This window comes from Oryx dammah, unplaced genomic scaffold (assembly GCF_014754425.2).
Source record: "Oryx dammah isolate SB20612 unplaced genomic scaffold, SCBI_Odam_1.1 HiC_scaffold_4, whole genome shotgun sequence".
In the NCBI taxonomy this organism is placed as follows: domain Eukaryota; kingdom Metazoa; phylum Chordata; class Mammalia; order Artiodactyla; family Bovidae; genus Oryx; species Oryx dammah.
In genome coordinates, this window is record NW_024070188.1 from 27,569,164 (window position 1) to 27,595,703 (window position 26,540).

Consider the following 26,540-nt stretch of genomic DNA (forward strand, 5'->3'; position numbering starts at 1 on the left):
GTGGTGGTTTAGTTGCTAAGTCATGTCTGACTCTTGCAACCCATGGACTGTAGCCTGCCAGGCTCCTCTGTCCATGGGATTCTCCAAGCAAAAATACAGGAGTGGGTTGCCATTTCCTTCTCCAGCTGTAGCTATTAGATGTTCTTTATTAAGTTGAGGAAGTTACCATCTATTCCTGGTTTGCTAGCCATTCTGAATTTATCATGAAAAGTGTTGGGCTTGTCAAATGTTTTTTCTACATTATTAATATGATCATGTGACTTTTCTTCTATAGCAGGTTGATGGGATGGATTCAGTTTGATTGATTTTTGACTGTGGAACCAGTCTTCCATGACTCAAATGAATCCCACCTTGTCGTAGTGTGTAATTTTTGTATACCTTAATGATTTTGCTAAATTTTGGGGGGGGGATGTTTGCATCTGTATTCATCAGAGGTGTTGATTTGTAGTTTCCTTTTCCTGATATTAGTATATCTTTATCTGGCTTTTGTATTAGTGTAATGCCAACTTCATTGAGTTAGGAGGTATTCCTTCCTCCTTTATCTTTGTTTCATGACTTTTGAAGCAAGCCATGTGCTGTCTGCCTGATATATCTTAATTTATATTTTGCCTGTTTTGAGAATACTGTATAATGAAAAAATGTGATTAGGTAAGAATAGACTCACAGAAGAGGAATCATGAAAAATAGGGGAGTTGGAGTGGAATTCATCTCTATGTTCTAGGATCTGTCCCCTCAAAAAGAAAATATTTTTCATAAGGAATCATTCTTGATAAATTCAAATTACTACGTGTGTGTGTGTGTGTGTGTGTAGCAGAGGTTTATTAAAGAATGAAAAGGACAGAGAAAACTTCTGACATAGACATCAGAAGGAGGACGAGTGGCCCCCTCACTAGTCTTAGCAAAGGAGCCATATTCTTTTTAAAATTGGTTATTACAATAAATCAAAAGAATGTCTCAAGGTGGTAAAGATCTTACTAGACCTACTCCCACAATTTACATTTTAAGATGATAAGATTAGAACTAACAACAGAAAGATCTTACCAGACCCACACCCATAATATACATTTTAAGATAACAGGATTTAGTTCAGTTCAGTGGTTTCTGACTCTTTGGGACCCCATGGATTAGCCAGAAGGTTTTCAAGAAGGAGAAACTGTCTACAAGCAGGATGTGTGTGCTGTGCTTACTTGCTCAGTCGTGTCTGACTCTTTGCGATCCCATGGACTGCAGCCCACCAAGTTCCTCTGTCTTTGGGGATTCTCCAGGCAAGAATACTGAAGTGGGCTGCCATGACCTTCTCCAGGGGATCTTCCCAACCCAGGGATCGAACCCAGGTCTCCCACATCACAGGCAGATTCTGTACCAATTGAGCTACCAGGGAAGCCTACATCGTTGTTATATAGTCCTTATATAGTCCTCAGTTTAAGCTGAGTTGTTTTGTTGTGTAATCATCATCAGCTCAGGGTTTTATGTGACTAAGGAATGTAGAAAAAAATGTTTGTCCTTTTCTCCTCCTTGAGAATTCCAGACCCCTATCTCTTCCTTGAGAGCCCCAGACCTCTTTCTCCTCCTCAGGGACCCTGGACTTCTTATCAACTACCTAGGAATTTGACTCATTCCCCTCTTTTTCTCTTTTAGAATACATTGCCAAGGGAAAGGGGCATCATTTTAATTGCATAACTACTTCCTGCTGTTGAGGAGTGTCGTCCCTAAATTGTTGAGGTACATATTCTCCTCACCTTCATATTGAGGGTCTCTGATCCAGGGGCCCCAAGTAACAGTTGGAGACGGTTGTGGCACTCATAGGAGCTTGAACCATAATTTGTAACCTGAAAGCTTTTAGACGGTTAGAAACAAACCCCATTTTACAGTTATAGATGTAAGCCAAAATAGTCATTAAATCAGTTAAAACATAATTGAAATTAAAAGTCACATTATGTCCATAGTTAAGGTACAATGTGTTATATCAGTCCATTTTAAGATTGTTAGATGTCATCAGATTAAAGAGAGGCATCACACATGATTGTTGTTGGTGAAGATATTGACAGAGTTGAAGAAAGTCTTTTCCTTGAAGTGGGGAAACTCACCATGTGAAGCCTTCAATTGATGAGGAGGGGAGTGCTCCGCAGACCCAGCAATTCGATTAATTGTGGAATGTAGCATAGGAATGAGCCCAGAACAGGAAGGCATTGTCTTGAGGGTCAAACAGCAGACTCAGGACTTTTGGAGTCAGCAGAAGCAAGCCCGTATAGCTTGTCAAACTTATCTGGTAAGGACCTTCCCAGAGGAGCTCCAGGGATTGTCTCCAGATCCCAGTGTCTTTATCAGGACCTCAGTTTCTGGTTCAAACAGTGGCTTATTTGACTCAGAGGCTGGGTCAGGAGTCACCTCCTGGTAAATAATTCAAATTACTTTTAAAAACACTTCTGAATGTATTTTCTAAAATATATTCACAGAAATGCCCAATAATAACACAAATATATCAGTGAGACAGATAGAATTTGAATTTCATTAGCGCTCTTTCAAATTGAACCCGGGTCTCCCACGTTACAGGTAGACGCTTTACCATCTAAGCCACCAGGGAATCCCAGCTAATAAACTTTAGATGTATTAATGTCTGTTAATGATGACAAGGTCTCCCTATTATGTGTTTTATTTTAAACCTCTTTACTTGCTTATGCATGTGATACTTATCTGTTGAGGACTGCTCATAAACAGGCTGGGTTCTTGCCAAACTGTGGTCTTTCCGTAGAGGTCACTTTAAGGCTGGGCCATGTTCTTGTTGTCAGGTAGCCTGTTCATAGAGGACAAAGCAACATTGTTCATAATAGTAAATGAGAAAACTGGAATGTAAGCATCTTTGTAATAATACATTGAAAATGCTTTAAGTATATCTATATGATACTGTATTTTATTAGGCATATAAGCAACGGAATAAAACCATTGAAAAGAAAGATACTTTGGGAAAAAAGTAGAATTTAGAAGAGACTTAAGTCTCTGCCTACTGACCCATCACCCTTGTTACCATTTAAACTGTAGAATCCTAGTTCCTCCACCATTTTTTCCAGGTACAAAAGAGAGTTCACAGCTTCTCCTGAGAACTACTTTTGGAACTCAAAAGAATCCCTATGCTTTTTTGCAGTAAAGGTACCATTAACTCTTTGCCTGCCACTTATCCTCTCCCTGCCCGGCCCTTAAACTTATGTATGTTATTTATCCAAGAAAAACAAACGTGTTCACACACAGACTTGTACAAAAAGTTCATAGTCACTTTACTTGTAATAGCCCCTAACTGAAAATAACCCAAATGTCCATCAACAAATGAATGGTAAATTATGGTAAATCTATACTATGAACAATAAAATTCAACAGTAATAATGAATGATATTGATACATGCAACAACATGGATGAATCTAAAAAAATCATTAGGCTAATGGAAAGACAGGCAAAAAAAAGAGTAAATATGATTCCACACATATAGAATTCTACAACAGGCAAACAAATCTGTAGTGACAGAAAGCAAGTGCCTGGTTGATTGCAGGCGTGAGTGGAGGAAGAGATTACAAATGGGCACAAAGAAAATGTAAGCAGCGACTATAGTGATTTCACAGTGTTAAACTGTTAAAACCGCTTTAAAACTAATTAAAATTGTACACTTTTAAGTATGTATACTTAATTTTCTGCAGTGGCAATCCACTCCAGTACTCTTGCCTGGAAGATCCCATGGACGGAGGAGCCTGGTAGGCTGGCGTCCATGGGGTCGCTAGGAGTTGGATACGACTGAGCGACTTCACTTTCACTTTTCAGTTTCATGCGTTGGAGAAGGAAATGGCAACCCACTCCAGTGTTCTCACCTGGAGAATCCCAGGGACGGGGGAGCCTGGTGGGCTGCCATCTCTGGGGTCGCACAGAGTCGGACACGACTGAAGCGACTTAGCAGCTTAACAAATTACCACAAATTTGGCAGATTAGAACAGTGTCTATTAATTATCTCACAGTTTTGTAGGTCACCAATTTGAGTGGGCTTGGTTAGTTTGCTGCTTAGCATCTTATAAGGCTAAAATCCAGATATTAACTGTGCTACATTCATTTCCAGAGGCTTTGGGTGGAAAAAAATCAGCTTCCAAACCCATTCAAATTGGCAGATTCAGTTCCTTGCAGTGGTAGAACTGAGGTTCTTGTTTTATTCCTGGCTGGCAGCCAAACGGTGCTCTTGGGTCTTAGAGACTACTCTCAGGTCCTTTCCAAGTGGCCTTGGTCTTCAAGCCAGCAGTGATATGGTGAATGTCCCTCATGATTTGAGTCTCTGACTTCCTTTTCTGCTGTCAACTGGAGAAAACACTCTGCTTTTAAAGGGCTAGTGTGATTAGATTAAACCCATCATATAATCTTTGTATATTAAGGTCAGTTGATTAGCAAACATTATTATGTCTTCAGAATCTCTTGTAACATGTAATAGAATCATGGAAATAGTAGTAGGAGGTGCTGGAGATCTGGAATGAACATCTTAGAATTATTTATACCTCAATAAAGTTTGTGTTTTTTTCCCTAAAAATAAGACAAAGGACATAATAATAATGGTAATAATAATAAATGTTTTCAAAGGGATGATTCTGAAACTCAGATGTAAATTGATTATTCTCACTGATTCAACATAGCATTTGCAAAAAATTTTCATGTCCAAGTCAGGGAAGAGAATTAAAATATTAATAATATGCCTAGCACCTTTTCAGTATTGGTATTTTTTTCTTTTCACCTGTAATGAGAGAGGAAACTATAAAATGTTGATGTAATTATGAATCATACATAATAGAAAAGATTATTTTGGAAGTTTTACAAGTTCTTAACTCAAAATTGTTGATTCATGAACATTGTAATTTAATTGTATGTCTACAAATATAAATTTAATAAAATTCCTATTCATTATTTAAACTTGTACAGTAGATGAATTAAATGTAGCTATGAATTTTGTTGCTTCTGTTATTATTAAGGCCAATCTTGGCATTCTTGAGTGTATAGAATTCTTATAGAATGTAGGGAATACTGTTTCTGTATCATGGAAAAGGTTTTATCTACTCATCATTTACTTTCTAGAAAGGATTAAAGAATGATGTATTAATATTTTATTATAATTGCTTATTTAATGGGCAAAAATTTTTTAAATTTAGAAAATTTTGAAGACGAGAAGCTTTACAATAAGATGTGATTAGTCTTGGATCATCAACTTATTAGTGTATAATACCAGACTTAGGAAGGCTATCAAACAACTGGAATGCTCATAAAGAACTGGTAGGGTGGAAATTGGTTCAAGCACTGTGGAAAGTTACTTAGCAATATTTACTAAAGCTATACATATGTATGCATAGATCAAATTGCCAATATCCATTGGCAAGAGAAAAAGCAAGAGAATTCCAGAAAAACATCTTTTTGCTTCATTGAGTATATTTAAAAAGCCTTTGACTATGTGGATCACAACAAACTTTGGAAAATTGTTAGAGATGGGAATACCAGACCACTGTACCTGCATCCTGAGAAATCTGTATGCAGGTCAAGAAGCAACAGTTAGAACTGGACATGAAACAACAGACTGGTTCCAAACTGGGAAAGGAGTATGTCAAGGCTATATATTGTCACCCTGCTTATTTAACTTATATGCAGAGTACATCATGAGAAATGTGGGCTGGATGAAGCACAAGCTGGAATCAAGATTGCCAGGAAAAATGTCAATAACCTCAGATAGGCAGATGACACCACCCTTACGACAGAAAGCAAAGAGGAATTAAAATAAAGAGCCTCTTGATGAAAGTGAAAGAGGAGAGTGAAAAAGCTAGCTTAAAATTCAACATTTAGAACACTAAGATCATGGTATCCAGTCCCATCACTTCACAGCAGATAGATGGGCAAACAGTGGAAACAGTGACTTCGTTTTCTTGGGCTCCAAAATCACTGCAGATAGTGACTGCAGCTGTGAAATTAAAAGAAGCTTGCTCCTTGGAAGAAAAGCTATGACAAACCCAGACAGCATATTAAAAAGCAGAGACATTACTGACAAAGGTCCATCTAGTCAAAGCTATGGTTTTTCCAGTAGTCATGTATGGATGTGAAAGTTGGGCCATAAAGAAAGCTGAGCACCAAAGAATTGATGCTTTTGTACTGTGGTGTTGGAGAAGACTTGAGAGTCCCTTGGATATCTAGGAGATCAAATCAGTCAATCCTAAAGGAAATCAGTCCTGAATATTCACTGGAAGGACTGATGCTGAAGTTGAAGCTCCAACCCTTTGGCCACCTGATGCAAAGAACTGACTCATTGGAAAAGACCTTGATGCTGGGAAAAATTGAAGGCAGAAGGGGACGACAGAGGATGAGATGGTTGGGTGGCATCACCGACTTGATGGACATGAGTTTGAGCATGCTCTGGGAGTTGATGATGAGCAGAGAAGCCTGGCATGCTGCAGTCTATGGGGTTGCAAAAAGTAGGACTTGACTGAGTGACTGAACTGATACATATGTATGTTTATATATACCCTATGAACCAGCATTTTACTGCCTCTAGTCATTTTACGTACTGTGTCCGACTCTGCAACCCCAAGAACTGCAGCAACCCAGGCTCCTCTGTTCTTCACTGTTTCCTGGAGTTTGCTCAAATTATGTCCATTGAGTCAATGATACTATCTACCTATCTTATCCTCTGCTGTTACCTTCTCCTTTTGCCTTCCATCTTTCCCAGCATCAGAATCTTTTCCAGTGAGTCACCTCTTCTATCAGGTGATCTAAGTATTGGAGCTTCACCTTCAGCAACCATCCTTTCAATGAATAGTCAGTTGATATCCTTTAGGATCAACTGGTTTGATCTCCTTGGAGTCCAAAGAACTTTCAAGAGTCTTCTCCAGCACCACAATTCAAAAGCATCAATTCTTTGGCACTCAACCTTCTTTATGGTCCAGCTCTCACATCCATATATGCAACTGAAAAAGCCGTACCTTACAGTCCTTTGTTGACAAAGTGATGTCTCTGCTTTTTAATGTGCTGTCTAGGTTTATCATAGCTTTCCAAGAAATCAAGTGTCTTTTAATTTTGTGGCTGCAGTAACCATCTGCAGTGATTTGGAGCCCACGAAAATAAAATCTGTCACTGCTTTTACTTTTCTCCTGTTCTATTTGCCGTGAAGTGACGGGACCAAATGCCATGATCTTGGTTTTTTCAATGTTGAGTTTCAAGCCAGCTTTTTCACTTGTCTCTTTCACCCTCATCAAGAGACTCTAGTTCATTTTCACTCTCTGCCATTAGAGTGGTTTGATCTGCATATCTGAGGTTGTTGATATTTCTGCCAGCAGTCTTGATTCCAGCTTGTGATTTATCCAGCCTGGCATTTGCATGATGTACTCTGCATATAAATTAAATAAATGAGGTGACAATATATAGCCTTGTTGTACTCCTTTCCCAATTTTGAATCAGTTGGTTGTTCCACACCTGCTTCTGACTGTCGCTTCTTGACCCACGTACAGGTTTCTGAGGAAGATAGGTAAGGTGGTCTGGTACTCCCATTTCACATATACTTCATAATAAAAGTTAAGAACTCTTTAAAAATCTTTAAAGTTGAATGTTTGTGATCTTTTACTCCTTAAGACTTGTGTGTTCTTTATTGAATTTCAAAGTTCAATTTTTTAATTTGATTGTATTTTATCTTTTAGTTCTACTTTTGTGTTCCCTTCAAGCATGCTTCCTTATTTTTCCTCTCTTATCCTTGACTTAAAATATCCCATCTCCTTGACACTTTGTCCATCATAGACATCAGTGTTGTCTGATTCAACTTCCTACAGTTATGGTATAATGCTCTGTAATTGCGTTGTCCTGTAATTGAGTTGTCCTCTGTAATTGCGTTGTCCTGTAATTGAGTTGTCCTCTGTAATTGCAGCCACAAGCCACATGTGGCTATTGAGTACTTGAAATGTGGCTTAGTGTGACTGAAAAACTGAACTTGAAATTATTTATTTTTAATTTAGCTACATGGGGCTAACAATTAATATACCATAGGTCTATATCAACGTTGTCTTTCTTACCTCTTTAGCTTGTTTTGATTTCATTCTCTCTGCATAACTAATAATTTATCTTGTCCTACTTTTAGACTGTATGAGTATGAAGCCAAGGGCTAAGCTCTTAGGCTGGGAAATGCTCAGGGAGCTAGGAACAGGTACAGAGGAATTTCTTATTACAGAGGAGCAGTAGGAGAAAGTGAAAGTGAAGTCGCTGAGTCGTGTCCGACCCTTTGTGACCCCATGGACTGTAGTCTACCAGGTTCCTCAGTCCATGGAATTTTCCAGGCAAAAGTACAGGAGTGGGTTGCCATTTCCTTCTCCAGGGGATCTTCCCAACCCAGGGATTGAATCTGGGTCTCCCACATTGCAGGCAGATGTTTTATCATCTGAGCCACAAGGGAACCATATGTTTATTTTTATTGTTTTAAAATTTTTAGCATTTGTCTTTGTTTCCTTATTTACCTTGTAAGCTTCTGGGTTGTGAAAGTATTTTATTTGTTGAAGAAAGTCACTCAGGAATTGGGGAGCTTCAAAATACCATTGAAAATCTTCCAGAGTATTGTGAGATTTGAAGGCTGATTTGTCAAGAACATAAAATGGAATTTAAAAATACTAACAGGAAAAAAAAAATACAGGTTAAGAGTATAATGGTAAAAATCTGGTAGTCTAAAGTTTAGTATTAACTCTGATGTTAATTTTGTGAACTTGGACAAGTTTTTTAATTATCTGAGATAAATTTGTTCATCTAAAAAATGAGTGGTAAAATAGTTGATTTTTAATATGTCGTCCAGCTTAAGAGTCTTGAAGGAGGTCTGCTATTTTGATTGAAAACTATTAAAAGTGGGGATTAACGTTGATACTGGTTTTATACTTTGAAAATGTTCAAGAAGAGAAAGCACATGTGGAAATGCCAGTACATTCCTCTGTGAAGTGAAATGCCAAGATGAAAAATTATGTGAAGATCTAATGGAATTATGAGTGGACAAATGAACTTCATTGTTACTTTGAATACAACTAAGGGAAAATGAAACTGTGTTTAAATGATTATGTATTCCAAGTAATTAGTTAGAAGTCCAAGAATAAAATCCAAGTCCAACAAGTCCAACTTGTTATAATGAAGGAAACACTGACTTGAAAGTCAGAACTGAGATTATTATCCTGTGGTGCCCATAATTAGCTGTGTGACATGTGGTAAAATTTGAAGGGGTATTTAATTCTGCATGCCATAGCATTATCTCTTGACACCTTCAGGATCATATCATAAACCAAAGAGTGTGCTCATACTCTTTCAAAAGACCTAGAAATAATTTCACTAAGCCTCATGACACTGTTTATCTATGTCAACTGGCAGATATACAAGCCTTGTTTTCTGTTATCTTCAGAACTCACATCTTATTTGAACAGTTCCTCATTTGACCCATTTCTCCGTCTTTCTCACATCTTTCCATTATACTCCAGAGAGCTTCCGTCTCTGACCTGAAGACTTCTCTGTGCATAGTCATTTTCATCCTTTTCTCCAAACGTAAACCTTCTATCTTAACTTATAACTGATAACTTAACTTATAACTGATAACCTTAACTGATAACTGTCCCTAAAATTAGTTTTGGCTTAATCTCTTTTAGGGGGTAGTGCTATTTCCATGCATCCCATATAAAAAGTTTGGAAAGATTTGGTCAGCATCTTTTTTACTCTCTAACACTGCTTCCGTATACTTTTTCCCCTTTAAAATGGGTCAGAGAGTACTGACTATCAAGTCTATCTTCTAACAATCAATGTTGTTGAGAAATTCAAATAAAGCAGTAGTCATTGTGTACTCACTGTATGCCAGGGTCTCCCCCGTGCCCAGCTTCATTGAAATGTAATTGACATATAACATTGTATAAATTTAAGGTGTACAATATGATATGATATAAATATGTACTGTGAAATGATTACTACAATAAGATTATTGCTTATTTCATCCGTCACTTCACATAGTTACCTCTTTTTGTTATTGTGAGACCAGTTGAGATCTACTCTCTTAGCAGCTTCTAAGTACATAATACAATATTGTCAATTACAGTCACTATGCTATACATTGGATCCCCAGAATTTATTATACCTGGAGATTTGTATTCTTTGACCATCATTTCCCCATGTCCCTCAGTCTCCAATCCCTGGCAACCACAATTCTACTTTCTGTTTTTGAGTTCAGTTTTTCTTGAATTCCACATATACATGATGTCATATATTGTTCATCTCTATCTGACTTATTTCAGTTAGCACAATGCCATCAGGGTTGTCTCAGATGGCAGGATTTCCTTCATTTTTTTGACTGAATATTATTTCATTGTATATACTGTTTATATCACATTTTCTTTATTTTTTCATCCATCAGCGGACTTTTAGGATGTTTCCATCTTGCGTATTTAATGCTGCAGTGAACATGGGGTTGCAAATATCTCTTCAAAAATAATGATTTCATTTCCTTCAGATGTATACCATGAAGGAGGATTGCTAGATCATATGATAATTCTATTTTTAATTTTTTTGAGAAGACTCCATTCTATTTCCATAGTATCTGTTGATAGCATTTCCAAAGTATCAATTTACATTTCTATCGGCAGTTTACAGTGGTTCCCCTTTCTCCACATCCTTACCAGTATTTGTTATCTCTTGTCTTTTTGAGACTAGCCATACTACCAGTTGTGAGGTGTTATCTCATTGTGGTTTTAAATTGCATGATAAGACCTATATGTGGAATCTAAAAAATATAACAAACTGGTGAATGCAAAAAAACAAAGAAGCAGACTCACAGATGTAGAGAGCAAACTTGTGATTACCAGTGGGGAAGGACAATGTGAAAGTGAAAGTGAAGTTGCTCAGTCGAGTCTGACTCTTTGTGACCCCACGGACACCAGGCTCCTTTGTCTGTGGGATTTTCTAAGCAAGGGTACTGGAGTGGGTTGCCATTGGGTGGGAAAGTGGGAGGTACAAACTATTGGATGTAAGACGGGTTCAAGGATGTATTATACAACACAAGGAAAATAGCCAGTACTTTGTAATAACTGTAACCTTTAAAATTGTATAAAAAGTTTTTCTTAAAAAAAGAGGAAAAAACGCATTTCCTTGATTAGTGATGTTGATCATCTTTTCGTGTACTTGTTGATCATTTGTATGTCCGTCTTTGGGAAAATGTCTGTTCACTCCTCTGCCCAAGTTTTAATTGGATTGTTTTGGATTTTTTTGCTGTTGAGTTGTATGGGTTCCTTATATATTTTGGATATTAACCCCTTATTAATTTAATGGTTTGCAAATATTTTTCCCCATTCCAGAGGCTGCCTCTTCATTTTGTTTACTTTGCTGTGCAGAAACTTTTTAGTTTGATGCAGTCCATCTTACTTATTTGTGCTTTTGTTTCTTGTGCTTTTGGTCTTATAGCCAAAAAAAAAAAAAAAAATTGTTAAGACCAATGTCAAGGAGTTTTTCCCCTTTGTTTTCTGCTAGGAGTTTTACATTTCAGGTCTTATATAAAAATTTTTAATTCATTTCAAGTTAATTTTTGTGAGTGATGTCAGATAGGGGTCTAGTTTCATTCTTTTGCATGTGAATGTCTACTTTTTCCAATATCATTTATTGAAAAGACTATCTTTTCCACTTGGAGTATTCTTGTTTCCTTTGTCAAGTATTAGTTGACCATTTACACTTGCATTTATCTCTGGGTTCTTAATTCTCATGAGTCTGTATATCTTATTTTTCTGTCAGTACCATAATTTTTAATTTCTATACCCTTTTAGTATAAAATCAGGAAGTGTTTGCTTCTAGCTTTGTTATTTCTCAAGATTGGTTTGGCAGTTTGGGTTTTTGGTGTTTCCATGTGAATTTTTAGGGTTGCTCTTTTTATTTCTTTGAAAAATACCACTGGAACTTTAGTATGAATTCAGTATATTCAAAATGCTTTTGTGCAAGGTAGGAGGACTTGCCCTATTGGATATCAAGACTTACTGTAGAGCTCTACTAAGATTAGCTTTAGGTGGACAGATAAGTGAAATACTGTAGAACCTCAAAATGGATTTAAGGATACATACAAACTTGGTTTATGAAAAAAGTGCCACAGTAGAGCAATGGGGAAAGAACAGTATTTTCAATGAATGGTGTTGAAATAATATATAAGAAACTTGACTGCTGCCTAACAAAAAAATAATTCCATGTCAATTATAAATTAAAAGTACAAGGCAAAACAACAAAGCTAAGAGATAAAACAAGCTCATACTTGTGATCTTAGTGTATAAAATGATTTTTAAAAAAACCTGTGCTTTTATACTAAACTTAAAAGAAAAAGATTGTTAAATTCCATCACTTTCTCATAAAATACATCAAGAGCATGAGATAGCAAATGACACAAGAGAAGATATTTGCATCATATATAACCTTCAAATGGCTCATATCCAGTGTTCTTACAGATCAGCCCTAACACAACAAATAGTAAAAAGATAGGCAAGAGCATTGGATAGACACTTCTCAAATGAGGAAAATCCATAAGATAAACACATGAAAAGGTGCTTAAACTCTCAGTAATTGGGGAAAACAAAACTGCAGTATGCTGTCACAACTTACATACAAGAATTGCTAGATTTTTTTTTTTTTAACTGACAGCATCAAGTGTTGTGAGGACGTGGAGCAGCAGCAACCTCCTACACTGCTGAAAGGAGTATACTTTGGTACAACTTCTCTTGAAGTAGTTTGACATCATCTCCTAAGGTTCAAGCTGTGCATGTCCTTAACCTAGCTATTCTCCTGAAGTATACTTCCAACAGAAATGTGTACACCAAGACACTTGTACATGAATGTTTATAGTATTGTTCATAATAACCTCAAACTAGAAACAATTCATGTATATAATATCAACATTAGAATGGGTAAATAAATTGTGGTATAATTATACACTAGACTATCTTACAGCATTGAAAATGAACACCCTACAGTTACACAAAGTGACATAGATGAATGTTACAAGTATAATCTTGACTGTAAAAGGCAAGACACAAAGTAATAATACATAACATATGGTTCTATTCACATAAACTTCAAAAAGCAATAAAAATAAAACGTTGGTGTTTAGAGTTACCTGCTTAAGGTGTGAAAGTGTAAAGAAAAACAAGGAAATGTGTATTGTAAGAGTCAGAATAATGGTTACCTTTAGGGAGGAAAGAAGTAAGGATGATTTGGGAGGAGACCAAAGTGGGACCGTTCTGGGGTTTTTTATTTCTTATGTTTTTTCTTATGTTTTGGCTCCTGTGTTAGCTTGCATGTTTGTTTAAATCATTGAAGCTGTACAATTTTGTATACTTTTTTAAAAGCAAACTTCATATTGTACAATTGTAAAAAGGTTTAAAAATGTAGAGAAAATGCTGGACAAATCAGTCAGAGGAGACAGATGTCATGTAAAAGTTTTGTTTTTAAAGAATGTTCACCAGTAACACTTAAATGCAATTAGATTTATCCAAAACTTTCCATTTGGTAGTGATTAAAGCTCAGTAAATAATAAATGCCTTCCTTCAGTAAGCATTGTTTACCAGTAAGTAAGTATAAGCAGTCCTCATTTAGTATGGTAGTGTGGGACCAAAAAAAAAAAAAATGCCTGTATAAGATAATAAAACTGTACAAAATCATCTTATTAATCAGTGAGAAAAAATTAGAGCTATTCCATGATCTTTAAAAAATTTGTCAAAACATTTAAAATTGTATTTTAGTTATAAACATATAGGGAAATTAAAAAATAGTAAAGCTAATATAATTTAGTATAATGTTTCTAAATGTATTAGAAACAGTTAGAATTATAGTGCTTTATTTCTTGGTAAAAAACTTACCAAGAGTAGTTTGAACAGTGCTTTCCCTTCTCCTTATATAGAAAAACAGAGCCAGTAGAATAAACATCTTTTCTGTGCATTGCAAATTGTCTTATTCTTTTCTATTAAATTTAGATCAGCTTCCAACATTTTATCCTTTTGCACTTTGTGTCAGTCAGTTCAGTTCAGTCGCTCAGTCATGTCCAACTCCTTGCAACCCCATGAACCGCAGCATGCCAAGCCTCCCTGTCCATCACCAACTCCCGGAGTTCACCCAGACTCAAGTCCATTGGGTCGTTGATGCCATCCAACCATCTTATCCTCTGTTATCCCCTTCTCCTCCTGCCCTCAATCTTTCTCAGCACCAGGGTCTTTTCAAATGCATCAGCTCTTCGCATAGGGTGGCCAAAGTATTAGATTTTCAGCTTCAGCATCAGTCCTTCCAATGAACACCCAGGACTGATCTCATTTTGAATGGACTGGTTGGATCTCCTTGAAGTCCAAGGGACTCTCAGGAGTCTTCTCCAACACCACAGTTCAAAAGCATCAATTCTTCGGCACTTGGCTTTCTTCATGGTCCAATACATCCATAGATGACTACTGGAAAAACCATAGCCTTGACTAGATGGACCTTTGTTGGCAAAGTAATGTCTCTGCTTTTTAATATGCTGTCTAGGTTGGTCATAACTTTCCTTCCAAGGCGTAAGTGTCTTTTAATTTCATGGCTGAAGTCACCATCTGCAGTAATTTTGGAGCCCCCCAAAATAGTCAGCCACTGTTTCCACTGTTTCCCCATCTATTTCCCATGAAGTGAGGGGACTGGATGCCATGATCTTAGTTTTCTGAATGCTGAGCTTTAAGCCAACTTTTTTACTCACCTCTTTCACTTTCATCAAGAGGCTCTTTAGTTCTTCTTCACTTTCTGCTATAAGGGTGGTGTCATCTGCATATCTGAAGTTATTGACATTTCTCCCAGGAATCTTGATTCCAGCTTGTGCTTCTTCCAGCCCAGCATTTCTCATGACGTACTCTGCATAGAAGTTAAATAAGCAAGGTGACAATATACAGCCTTGACGTACTCCTTTTTCTATTTGGAACCAGTCTGTTGTTCCATGTCCACTTCTAACTGTTGCTTCCTGACCTGCATATAGGTTTCTCAAGAGGCAGGTCAGGTGGTCTGGTATTCCCATCTCTTGAAGAATTTTCCACAGTTTCTTGTGATCCACACAGTCAAAGGCTTTGGCAGAGTCAATGAAGCAGAAATAGATGTTTTTCTGGAACTCTCTTGCTTTTTCCATGATCCAGTGGATGTTGGCAATTTGATCTCTGGTTCCTTTGCCTTTTCTGAAACCAGCTTGAACATCTGGAAGTTCATGGTTCACGTATTACTGAAGCCTGGCTTGGAGAATTTTGAACGTTACTTTACTAGCTTGTGAGATGAGTGCAGTTGTGTGGTAGTTTGAGCGTTCTTTGGCATCGCCTTTCTTTGGGATTGGAATGAAAACTGACCTTTTCCAGTCCTGTGTCCACTGCTGAGTTTTCCAAATTTGCTGGCATATTGAGTGCAGCACTTTCACAGCATCATCTTTTAGGATTTGAAATGGCTCAACTGGAATTCCATCATCTCCACTAGCTTTGTTCATAGTGATGCTTTCTAAGGCCCATTTGACTTCACATTCCAGGATGTCTGGCTCTAGGTGAGTAGTCACACCATCGTGATTATCTGGGTCATGAAGATCTTTTTTGTACAGTTCTTCTGTGTATTCTTGCCACCTTTCTTAATATCTTCTGCTTTTGTTAGGGCCATACCATTTCTGTCCTTTATTGAGCCCATCTTTGCATGAAATGTGCCCTTGGTATCTCTAATTTTCTTGAAGAGATCCTAGTCTTTCCCATTCTGTTGTTTTCCTCTATTTCTTTGCATTGATCACTGAGGAAGGCTTTCTTAACTCTCCTTGCTATTCTTTGGAACTCTACATTCAAATGGGAACATCTTTCCTTTTCTCCTCTGCTTTTCACTTCTCTTCTTACCTAAAAATTCCTTTATTGTGAAGTTTTTTGCTGTTGTGACTTCTTTTGGGACATCTTTTTTTGTGACAACTAGTTTCCTCATTTCAATAATTTTACCTTCACTAAATTCCTCTGACTGCATCTCTAGTGTCTCTCAAACAGTGGTAGTGGCAACATTCCCACAATCAACTATTTTTTCTGTTAATCCACTTATATTCAATTTGAATTTCACTCCAATGTCATCATTTTTTCTTTCTTTGCCACATTTTTATCATTATTGGCCAGTTCTCTCTTTCAGTTACCATTTTGTAAAATTTCACATGAGTTTATCATTGGGAGGCAAGAATATAAACCAACTGCATGCTTCACTATCTGTAGGTGAACTGAGTAACAGATGAGAAGTTACCTTTCACCAACAGAGTTTGAAGAAAAGTGATGTGATTAGTCACTGAAATGATGTTCCTCTTATTAACACAGTGACTTTTGAACTGAAGTGCCAGCAAAGAAATTTGTATTTATGTAGTTACTCACGGTTAGTATACTGTAGTATGAAATTAGAACCATGTTGTTGGGGGACTGATATTTAACTGAACTGTGGAAGCTGAAAAATTTGCATATGGGAAGCCTGGGAAGTGAGGACTGACTGTAATTCAAAGAAGGTTGATCTGTGAAATATTTTTTGGTTGGTTTTGATGAGATTGAGGATTACATGGACTATTTGATTTTTGAGCTATTGAATGCCTAATACATTTTATGTGGAAAAGTAATTTTGATGCTAATCTTGCAGCTTTTTTAATCCTCTTAGCTAATTCCTTACAGAGGACCTTCCATACTAACTTTCTAGAACAAAACCTCTAGTTGTAGTAAGTAAAATCAGTGGTATTAAGAGAATAATAGTGGTAATGATTATGAATTCATCATGAAGCAGTTGACATTGAAAGTAAATTTTTTAAAATGTTTCATATAATATTGACATTCTAATAATTGAAGATAAAAATGTTAAATCAGTTTTATTTAGTCAGGTGTGACTCCATTTTCACCGTCTTTGTACTAGCAAATATTTTATTATGAAATGTGAAAGATAAGGTCTCACACTGTGTTGGTTAAAACTGAAAAGTGTTAATTTATTGTATGATTTCCTACAGGTGAACTGGCACAAAGGCTGATCTCAAGATGCCATTAGTGAAAAGAAACATTGATCCTAGGCACTTGTGTCACACTGCACTGCCTAGAGGAATTAAGAATGAACTGGAATGTGTGACCAATATTTCCTTGGCAAATATAATTAGACAACTAAGTAGCCTAAGTAAGTATTTTTACACCAATTAAAAATATTACAAACCAGAATTATACATTGGGGTGTTAAAATAATATTCTTGTGACTAACTGGGGTGGGGGGATAGTTAATAAGAAGAGTACAGAATTATCTAATTATTTTTGGGGAAAAGAGTGTCATTTTAAGTAAAATTATTGCATTTTGGAATCATTTCTTCTCTTGGATCTGGGAAAGGGACATAAGGTCAGAATCTTTTAGGAACAAAATCACATGATGCGTAAGAATTGCTGAGATTGTTTTTAAAATATGATTTGGACTATAGAAGGTGGTGGTAGAGTTGTACTTTTGCTTGCTTGTTATCACTGTTTACTTTTCTAGAGGCTTCAGTTATTTGTGTTTTGGGATACTAGTATCTCTTTATATATCTTATTAGCCTAGGGAAATATTTTTATATTATCAAATATCTAAAAGTGAACGATGTGGGATGGTAACTGACTAGTTGGAGGATTAGGTTTGTCAAGTGGATTGTCTAAAGGATATTAGGATACGAGTCAAGTGTATGCTTTGCAGCCTGATGGCAGACGGAAGGCCAGCAGGCTGGCCAGATAATAAAGGCCAATAGAAGGGACAGGTTAAGGGAGGAGGTGAAACTCAGTCTGTTTCCATTATAAGATTTTATAACAGCTGCTAGGTTAAGGAATTAAGTTATTTCCCATTTATTCTAAATGTAATGTTAGAAAAAAATTTTTAATCCAGTTTATCTTTTGCATTGAAGGATTTTCTTTTTATTAGACATTTATGTTTTATTTTAAAAATAAAACAAGATGTTTTTGGTCTAGATATCTATAAGTAGTCCTAGATTTATCAGCTGTACCCACCTACACAGATTGTCCTTAATAGCCAGGATTGACTTCTCCTTTCTTTTCCTGTTAACTTTTGTCTTTTCATAATTGAGTACTTAGCACAGGTAAAATGAGGTGGTTAATCTGATTTGTTTCAAGTGAGAGCATTTGGACATATTTATGTAGCCAGAGCAACATAAAGTTGTATTTTCATGTTCTCGGTGAGAGCACTAAATTTCTACATTGCTTGTGAAATAGTTGTAAGAGTAAATTAAAAGATTTGTTTATTTGAATTTAAGTGTATTCTTTGTTCCACTTGGTGTTTTTTTTTTTTTCCAGGTTAAATATTGGCTGTGAATCACTAACATATTGTTTATTTGTTTCTTTCTTGAGCAATTCAGTATAGAGTGTACTTTTGAAACAAGTCAAAAGAAAAGTCCTAGAAAATATTAATATATGATTAATATATTGTTTAAAGTCATTTGCTAGTACTAACTGGTTTTATGATATGTTATTTTGTAATAATGTAACATAACATAACTTCATATAAAATTAATATATGCTATATGTAAATGGGTGCATCATCTTGTTAATATTAAAATGCATGTTAAGGGCATAGAAATGACATTAATAAATTTGGTTAAATATTTCTTTAAAATGAATGTTAGATCTAATATAGGCATCTTATTTTAGATGTATTTTCAATATAGAATTTAGAACTAATGTAATGATTTAGAGTGTCAGTTTTACAGTATTAACCCATTTCTCATATGTAAAGGTAAAGAATTTTCATGTCTGATACAGATAGTCTGTATAAGCAACATCTGTCAGCCAGCACATGGTTATGCTGTAACCAAGCTCTGAAAATAGAAATATATTGTAAAATATGGCTAAATTAGGCTTTGAGTACTTCAGACTTGGAATCAGAGACTATAGAAGAATTTTCATAGTAGTTTGTAGAGATTCAAAAAAGAAAAAAGAGAAAAAGCATAAAATATTGTAGCAAGGTATAACATTAGTTTACCACCCTAAAATTAAGCTCTCTGGCAGCTTTCCCACTTGACATAGTTGAGAACCTGGAATTAAATTTAAAAGGCCTCAAGATAGCCAGAATAAACAAGTCCAGGCTGAAGACCATGTACATAAAATAGCCAGTTGATCCCTCTCCAAGTTTGTTTGCTTTTACTTTGATAATTGAGACAGGTTGATGATGTGGTTTCCAAACATTCATGCTTCAGAGAATTAAAAGAGGAAATGTGGGGGGAGGGGATGCCAATAACAGAAATAGGCATTACTGAAGCCCATCGAAAGGTGTAGTTTATAGGGAAGGAAGAAGTGACATAAGAGGAAAAGCAACATTAAAAACTGGAAAGAGGCCATTTAATGTAACCACACTTAATATAAAATTATACACTTTAATGCTGTTGTTTCTCATAATCAATTTATGACTGAGTCCTCAAAAAACAGGTTAAATTATGTTTAATTTTTATTTAAGACAGCGAAATTTAGAGTAGATTTTATATCAGTTTCCATCCAAAACAGTTAATAATTAATGTGTTAAATAATCTCTGAACTACTTATAAAGTTAGGCTATTCTGAATGGTTCTATGTAATACATATTTTCACTTTGGTGCTAATTTTAGTACCAAAAGTGCTGTAGCACTTTCACAGTAGTGAAGGTCGACTCCAGGGCTCAGGTAGCTTGGGGCTGGACATTGTTCTGACCTCTTCCTTGCAAAAATATACATCCAGTTCAGTTGTTTTTCCTAGTAGAACACAATTTTGTTTTATAATAGATAATTACTGAAAACCTAGAATTTGCTTTATTTAAATTTCTCCTGCTGTACCAAAATTTTCCCCATTATTACTACTTCTACTTTAGTTGCTCAGTCATGTCCAACTGTATGCGACCCCATGGGCTGTAGCCTACCAGGTTCCTCTGTTCATGGGATTTTCCAGGCAAGAGTACTGGAATAGGTTGCCATTTCCTTCGCCAGGGGATCTTCCTGACCTTACCGTCTGAGCCACTAGGGAAGCCCAGGTCTTATTTAACAGCCTTATTTATTTTCTTATTGTCTTATTTAACAGTCTTATTTATTTTCTTATGGAACTCTTAATTATATGAGAGATCTTTTACCATTTTCTCTTCCCAGGGCCTTTCTCTTGTTGAATATAGCCACTTTGAGCTGCCAGGATGAGCTGATAGAGCCTACTTTTTGTTCTCAATCAGAAAAATTCACAGGTAGCAACGTAGATGGGTAAGAGGGTAGATAAATAGATTGGCTCTCTTTGCAACCCCATGCACTGTAGCCTACCAGACTCCTCGGTCTATGGAATTTTCCAGGCAAGAATACTGGAGTGGGTTGCCATTTCCTTCTCCAGGGGATCTTTCCGACCCAGGGATCGAACCTGGGTCTTCTGCATTGTAGGCAGACGCTTTACCGTCTGAGCTACCAGGAAAGCCCCATAAGACTAATTAGATAGTAGATAATGGACAGATAACACTGACTATTTTGCTGTGTGATGAAGGTACATGTTTTTTGTCCTAAAAGAATACACCCCATGTAGTTGAAGAGTCTAATATGATGAATGCTGAAACTATTCTGTGAGTTTCAAACAGTGTGAGCACATATATAATTAAAAACCATGAGTTTTAGATTATAGGAACTGAGAAAAGAGAGATGAGCATAGGTGAAGTCATAAGAGGAGGCTTACTGAATGAATGTGAGTTGCACTGGGCCTTTAAGGAACAGAAGAATTTGGAAAATGTAGAGGAATGAAGAAGGAAGGCATTTCAACTTGTTTGAAGAAGTAGGCAAATGAATGGAGGCAAAAATAAATATATGGGATTTTTTTTTTTTTTTTTTTTTGGCTGCACAGCATGTTGAGGTCTTAGTTCCGCAACTCGAGATCCCTGCAATGGAAGCACAGTCTTAACCACTGGACTGCCAGGGAAGTCCCATGTGAGAGGGATTAAAGGTACAAATGATATTAGATATATATGGTGGAGCTTGATATAGAGGATAGTGTTAGATGAGAGGATTTAGATTTTAATATCAGAGATGAGACCTCATAGCTTCTTGGGTAGAGACAGTAGTATAATAAATGTAAGTCTAGTTGAAATTCAGGTGCATAGACGATTAACTTTCCATTGCGAACTGTATTCATTTCACCTCTCTCTAGGATAGAAGGAGGAGGTAGATTCAGAAAGTAAGAAGGGACATGAAAATGGAACCAGTGGGAGGGCTATCTTAGGCACGTCAGTGCTTTGACACTGAAACCTGAAGTGGGGGAAGTGTAGACTCTTTTTAAAAAAATCTGTTTAAAAAAGAAAAAAATAAAAAACGCAAAACCTGTGGGCTCTCTTTCCCAAAATATACAAGTGCATTAAAAATCTGCATATAATTTCAGGTGGTATACAGACTGTAAGGTAAAGATCCATGTATTAAACTAAGTTCTTTCAGGAATAGAATTGTCTCTTCCGTCTTTGTATCCCTAACATTTGATGAATAAATGAGTACCTTTATACTTGCCTTTTCTTCCACCTGAAATGCTTTCCTTATCTGCCAGAGAAACCGTCTCTGGAAGTTTCTCTAATACCATCCCTCACGAAAAAGTTTAGATGCTTCTTTCTCTGTGCTCTGTGGCTCTGACCTTGTTTTATAGTAAGAGCTGCCTGTTGTTAAGCTCCTGTCCTGTATCAGATACTCTACCCATTGCCCTTCCCCCTGACTTTTTTTTGTTTTTTGCTGCTTTTTCTTATAATTTCTTTGAAGGAGATATTTTTATTTCTATTTTACAGATGAGGAAATGTATGCCAAGGCCTCAGAGTGAATGGAACAAAGATTTGGACTTAATTATTAAATTGGTTTTCATTTTTATTTAAATGTCTGTTTCTCCCTCTGTTCAAAACTCTCAGTTGCAGAGACCTTCTTCCAATCATTTTTCTGTCTCCAGGGTTTAGAACATTGTCTGGCATTTTGGTTTAAAGAATATATGTGAGCAAATGAATATGTATAAAATTATCCCTTTTCTCTTAATTTTAAGGAAATTAAAATTCTGATTTTTTTGCCTAAAGATTATAAAATCTTCTAGGATAGGAATTTATATTTTATTTTTTGGTGTCTTCAGTAGGAAATAACACCTACCAGGCACAGCGTGAACCCTCAGTAAACATTTGTTGATTTAACTGATAATGTACTAAAATATTTTTAAAAAAAGCAGCCATTGTTCAAATGTAAACTGGTGAGATTAATGAATTCATTATGTAAGTATGTAAGTACCCTACTACAGGATATAGAGCTTACTGTTGAGCCTCATTTACCCTAGACAGTATGCTTGGGTCTAAGTTGTCTTGATTTAGGAAGACAATCAATTTTTTTTAATTCAAGATATAGATAGTAATTGACTTATTTTTATATTGTGAGTATTCATTTGTTTATATATTCTAAATACAGTTGAATATTTTTAAATTCTAGGTCATCTGAAACTTCTCCCTGGCTTTTTTATTAGATAGAAATTTTTATTTCTCTTTTTTGAATGGGATTATTTTGGTTTATTCTTTTCATAATGGAAATTTACATGACTGGAGGAATACAGTGATTTTAGATTTATTATTTTTTAAGAAACTAGAATGAGATAAAATATAAAATATATCTCATAAATTTTCAGAATCTATGTTTTGGGCATACCTGAGATTTGGTTATCTATTAGGTTTATGAAAAATCTTGCATTGTGTCACTTGGCCTGAAATTCAGTTCTAGTGTAGACTCTGTTTATGATTGCTGATTTGAGATTAAGAGATATATTATTTATATTTACATCATAACCTTTCTAACACTTAACAGGTGTATAAAGGGAAGTGAAAGTGGTGTATAGATAGGGGTAAAGCAGGAGAGTATTGCCATTTTAGCCACAAGTCACCTACCAGAAAGTGGTAGATTTAGTATTTATAACCATATTTCCTAGGGTTTGTTTTTTCCTACTCTATCACAGTTAGATTACCATAGGTGAGGGTTTAAAGTTTAAACTAGTTTCAAATAAATATCAAATTCATCAGGACAGCATTTTAAATGTTAAATTGGTTTGTATTTATCTCTGATAACTTTAAGCTTTATGGTATATGCTTCATTTTTGCTTAGGTAAATATGCTGAAGATATATTTGGAGAATTATTCAATGAAGCACATAGTTTTTCCTTCAGAGTTAACTCATTACAAGAACGTGTGGACCGTTTATCTGTCAGTGTTACACAGCTTGATCCTAAAGAAGAAGAATGTAAGTTTATGCATATTTTCTTTCACATGTATGTTTTTGGTTAGGTAGGATGAGTGATATATATAAGAACAGTATTATACATGAATTTATTAAAAAACAAAAACAACTGGGAGAAATGTGCTTCAGTTAATCAAAGACACACACACAAAAAACGTGAATTTACTACAAATCTTTTTTACCCACGACCTTTGTTGTACTTGTTGTAATAGACTGGTGGCTTATCTATAAATGCCATTAGCATGACTTACCTGAGTTGTCTACTCTCTTTTTCTTCTTTTTGTATATTAAATAGCTCTTCGTTTTTTGACATAAAATTTTTTTAAGCCAGACTTTTCTTCCATTTTCTTTCTCCCTTATAATGTTTATTTCTTTATTTATGACTGTGCTGGGTCTTCACTGCATGTGGTGGAGGCTTCTCATTGCAGTAGTTTCTCTTGTGGCAGAGCACATGCTTTAGGCATGCAGGCTTTAGTGATTGTGACCTGTGGGCTCAGTATCACCCTTTTAATTTATTTGTATACTTTTGTCTTAAAATAAAAATTATTTGAAAATTATCTGCAATTCTTAGGTTTGATTTTTTTTTTTAAGAATGAAATTCCTTTTAATATGCTTTTATATGTGCATATTGCTAAGTCACCAGAATCTGATCTGGTTATTTAAATGTTACTTCCCATTTTAAATGAACATTCCCTCCCCTCCAAAAAAAAAACCAAAACCCTAAATTGCTAATTTACAGGCCAAAAATGTTCTATACTGAGATATTAAGCTAGGGATATCAGGCTTAAAAAAATCACATTACATGCTAAAATAATGGTAAAAACTTTAGTGGTAAAATATTTCATGCATTGATAGAGTATACTGAATGTTGTTGTTTCTCAAATGGCTCTTTTTTTGTTTGTTTGTTTTTCTACCAAGAGAAATGAAATTATTAAGAACATAATTTTTGCTTATCTACCGTAGAGAATTATAATTGTAAGTTATTTATCTCTAAACTTGAGCAATAAGAATATTAAAGGATATCACTGGAAAACTCAAAAGGTAGTTTTGCTACCTTTTATATAGCAAATATATATAATGATGTTTTAGTGATTGAACCAACAATTTTTGACATAACCTAATTTAATGCCTAAACAAGGAGAGGTGAATGCTTCCTATGCCAAGTGTCCTCTGCATGCAAAGATATAAACTCACAAGTCTAGATATGAGAAAAAAACCAAGACAGTACTTTAAAAACAAACGAAAACTTTATTGAGGTATATTTCATATACCCTACAATTAACTCTTGTAAAGTTAAAGTGTATGATTCAGTGGTATTTAGTATTTTCACTGTAACGTGACTATCACCACAGTCGGTTTTAGAACATTCTCCTTACTCCAAACAGAAACCCTATATCTAGTGGAGTTACTTCTCATCTCCCCTTCTCCCTGGCCTCTAGCAATCACTGTCTACCTTCTATCTCTTTGGATTTGCCTATTTTAGACATTTTATGTAAATGGAGTCTTATAGCATATGATTTTCTGTGACTGGCTTCTTTCATTTCTTAGCATAATGTTTTCAGTACTGGTTCATTTCATAGAATGTATTGACATTTCCCTGATGACTAATGATGTTGAGCATCTTTTCATGGCTTATAAGCTATTTAGAGACAAGTCACCCAGCAAGAAAGTGGTGGATAGGATTAAAACCAGGGTTTTCATCCTAGTTACTCTGAGTGAAGTGGACCAAGTGCACAATTTTGAGAGACTGTACAAACAGGGAGTGGATTGTTGGCATTTGGGTGACATGAAATGAGGGAAAGTCAGTCTGGTCATTCCAGATCTTTCTTTTGTCCGGGATATTAGATGTCTGTCTCATACCTCTTGTTTTTAAATGTTAACAACTGCAACTAGTTCAGTTAAAAACAAGTAAAACAAAAATGATTCTGTTTGTGCAAAGGGCTGGATCTGGACTTTACATTGTACCAGAAGTCTTATGACAGAATTTGTCAATAGATAGTTAGTGTGTGCTTGTTCCTTTAATAAAACTAGAGTCAAATGTAATTCACAGTGATGTATAAATGTAAAAAAAAATTAATAAAAAAATACTGATCTGATTTTTTAAGAAAACAGGGTTTAAATGATTTACTAGTCATTTGTGTATCTTCTTTTGGAAAACTGTTCAGATCCTTCTCCTATTTTTAATTTGGATTATTTTTCCTTTTATTGTTGAGTTATGCAAATTCTATACATATATATTCTGGATCCAAGTCCCAAATCTTATGATTTGGAAAGATTGTCTCTCATTCTCTGGTTATTTTTTTCTTGGTGGTATCCTTTGAAACTTGTTTGTGTATATTAGTTACACATCATGAAACTCTTGAAATAAAAATCACTGCTAATATTTAAAAAGATTTTATGGCCATACTTTCAAATATATAATTTGTATTCAAAATTTATTTTTTAAATAATTTAAATATGTAAGTTACAAGTGCTTTTCATCTAAAATATATACAAGCAGCTTTTTTATGTAACAGAAATAAAAATTAACATTAAGGTTCAAAATATTGTTAAATTTTAAGATATTTTAGCATTCCCATTAAAATTGAAAATGAAAATATAGATACTAGTAAATAAGATAGTTTTAAGTGTTTAAAAAAATTCTTAATGTGCCAACAACTATCAGAATTATTTAGTTTCCTTTAAAATTATATGGAGCATGGGGGAAGAATTCAGAATCATAAAGCTGAACTACTTAATTTGAAATTGTCTTGGGGATGTTGGATAGAGGAATTTTCAAAGTTATTTAACCTATATTTTCTAACTCCATTAAAGTTCAAATAAAATAACATTGTGAGTAGAATAATAAATTACAGAATGTAACATAAGTATTTTGGGTTTTTTAATTACCATTAAATAGTAACAGAGCTATCATAATAATTTAGAACAGGTAAAAAACTGAGTTTTAAACAAAGATCTGTACAATTATATTTGGTTCAATATGTTCACAGACATTTTGCTGACTTGCTGTGTTATATAACACTAAGTAATATGTCATTGTTGGCACCTGCAAGGGGCTTTGGCACATTGGTCTGTTAACAAATGAGAGAAACGATAATTAAGAGGAACCAAAGAATGAAAAGTGCTTATTACTTTACATGTTCCTCATATTCTTGACTAAGAAAGTTTTGGGGGATTAAACACTAGGTTTTATATTTAATAGTTAATAAGTGAGATAGGATAGAGGCAAGAATTGGTTCATTTTGATTGTAGAAAACAGAGGCCACTTCTGAC

The 26,540-nt window shown here is 35.3% G+C and overlaps 1 protein-coding gene and 1 non-coding gene across 4 annotated transcripts in view; one reads left to right on the forward strand and one right to left on the reverse strand.

Annotated features, from left to right (window-relative positions):
- WASF1 (WASP family member 1) overlaps nucleotides 1–26,540 on the forward strand; it is a 66,652-nt gene that overhangs the window by 29,897 nt on the left and 10,215 nt on the right. For all 3 annotated transcript variants that reach the window (XM_040238509.1, XM_040238510.1, XM_040238511.1), the window contains exons 2-3: nucleotides 17,022–17,182; nucleotides 23,136–23,270. In XM_040238509.1, the coding sequence (XP_040094443.1) occupies nucleotides 17,050–17,182; nucleotides 23,136–23,270 (268 nt within the window). In that variant the 5' untranslated portion in view covers nucleotides 17,022–17,049. The remainder of the gene's footprint in view (nucleotides 1–17,021; nucleotides 17,183–23,135; nucleotides 23,271–26,540) is intronic.
- Nucleotides 20,383–20,454, reverse strand: TRNAC-ACA. The gene has a single exon. It is a non-coding gene; the product is annotated as a tRNA-Cys (tRNA).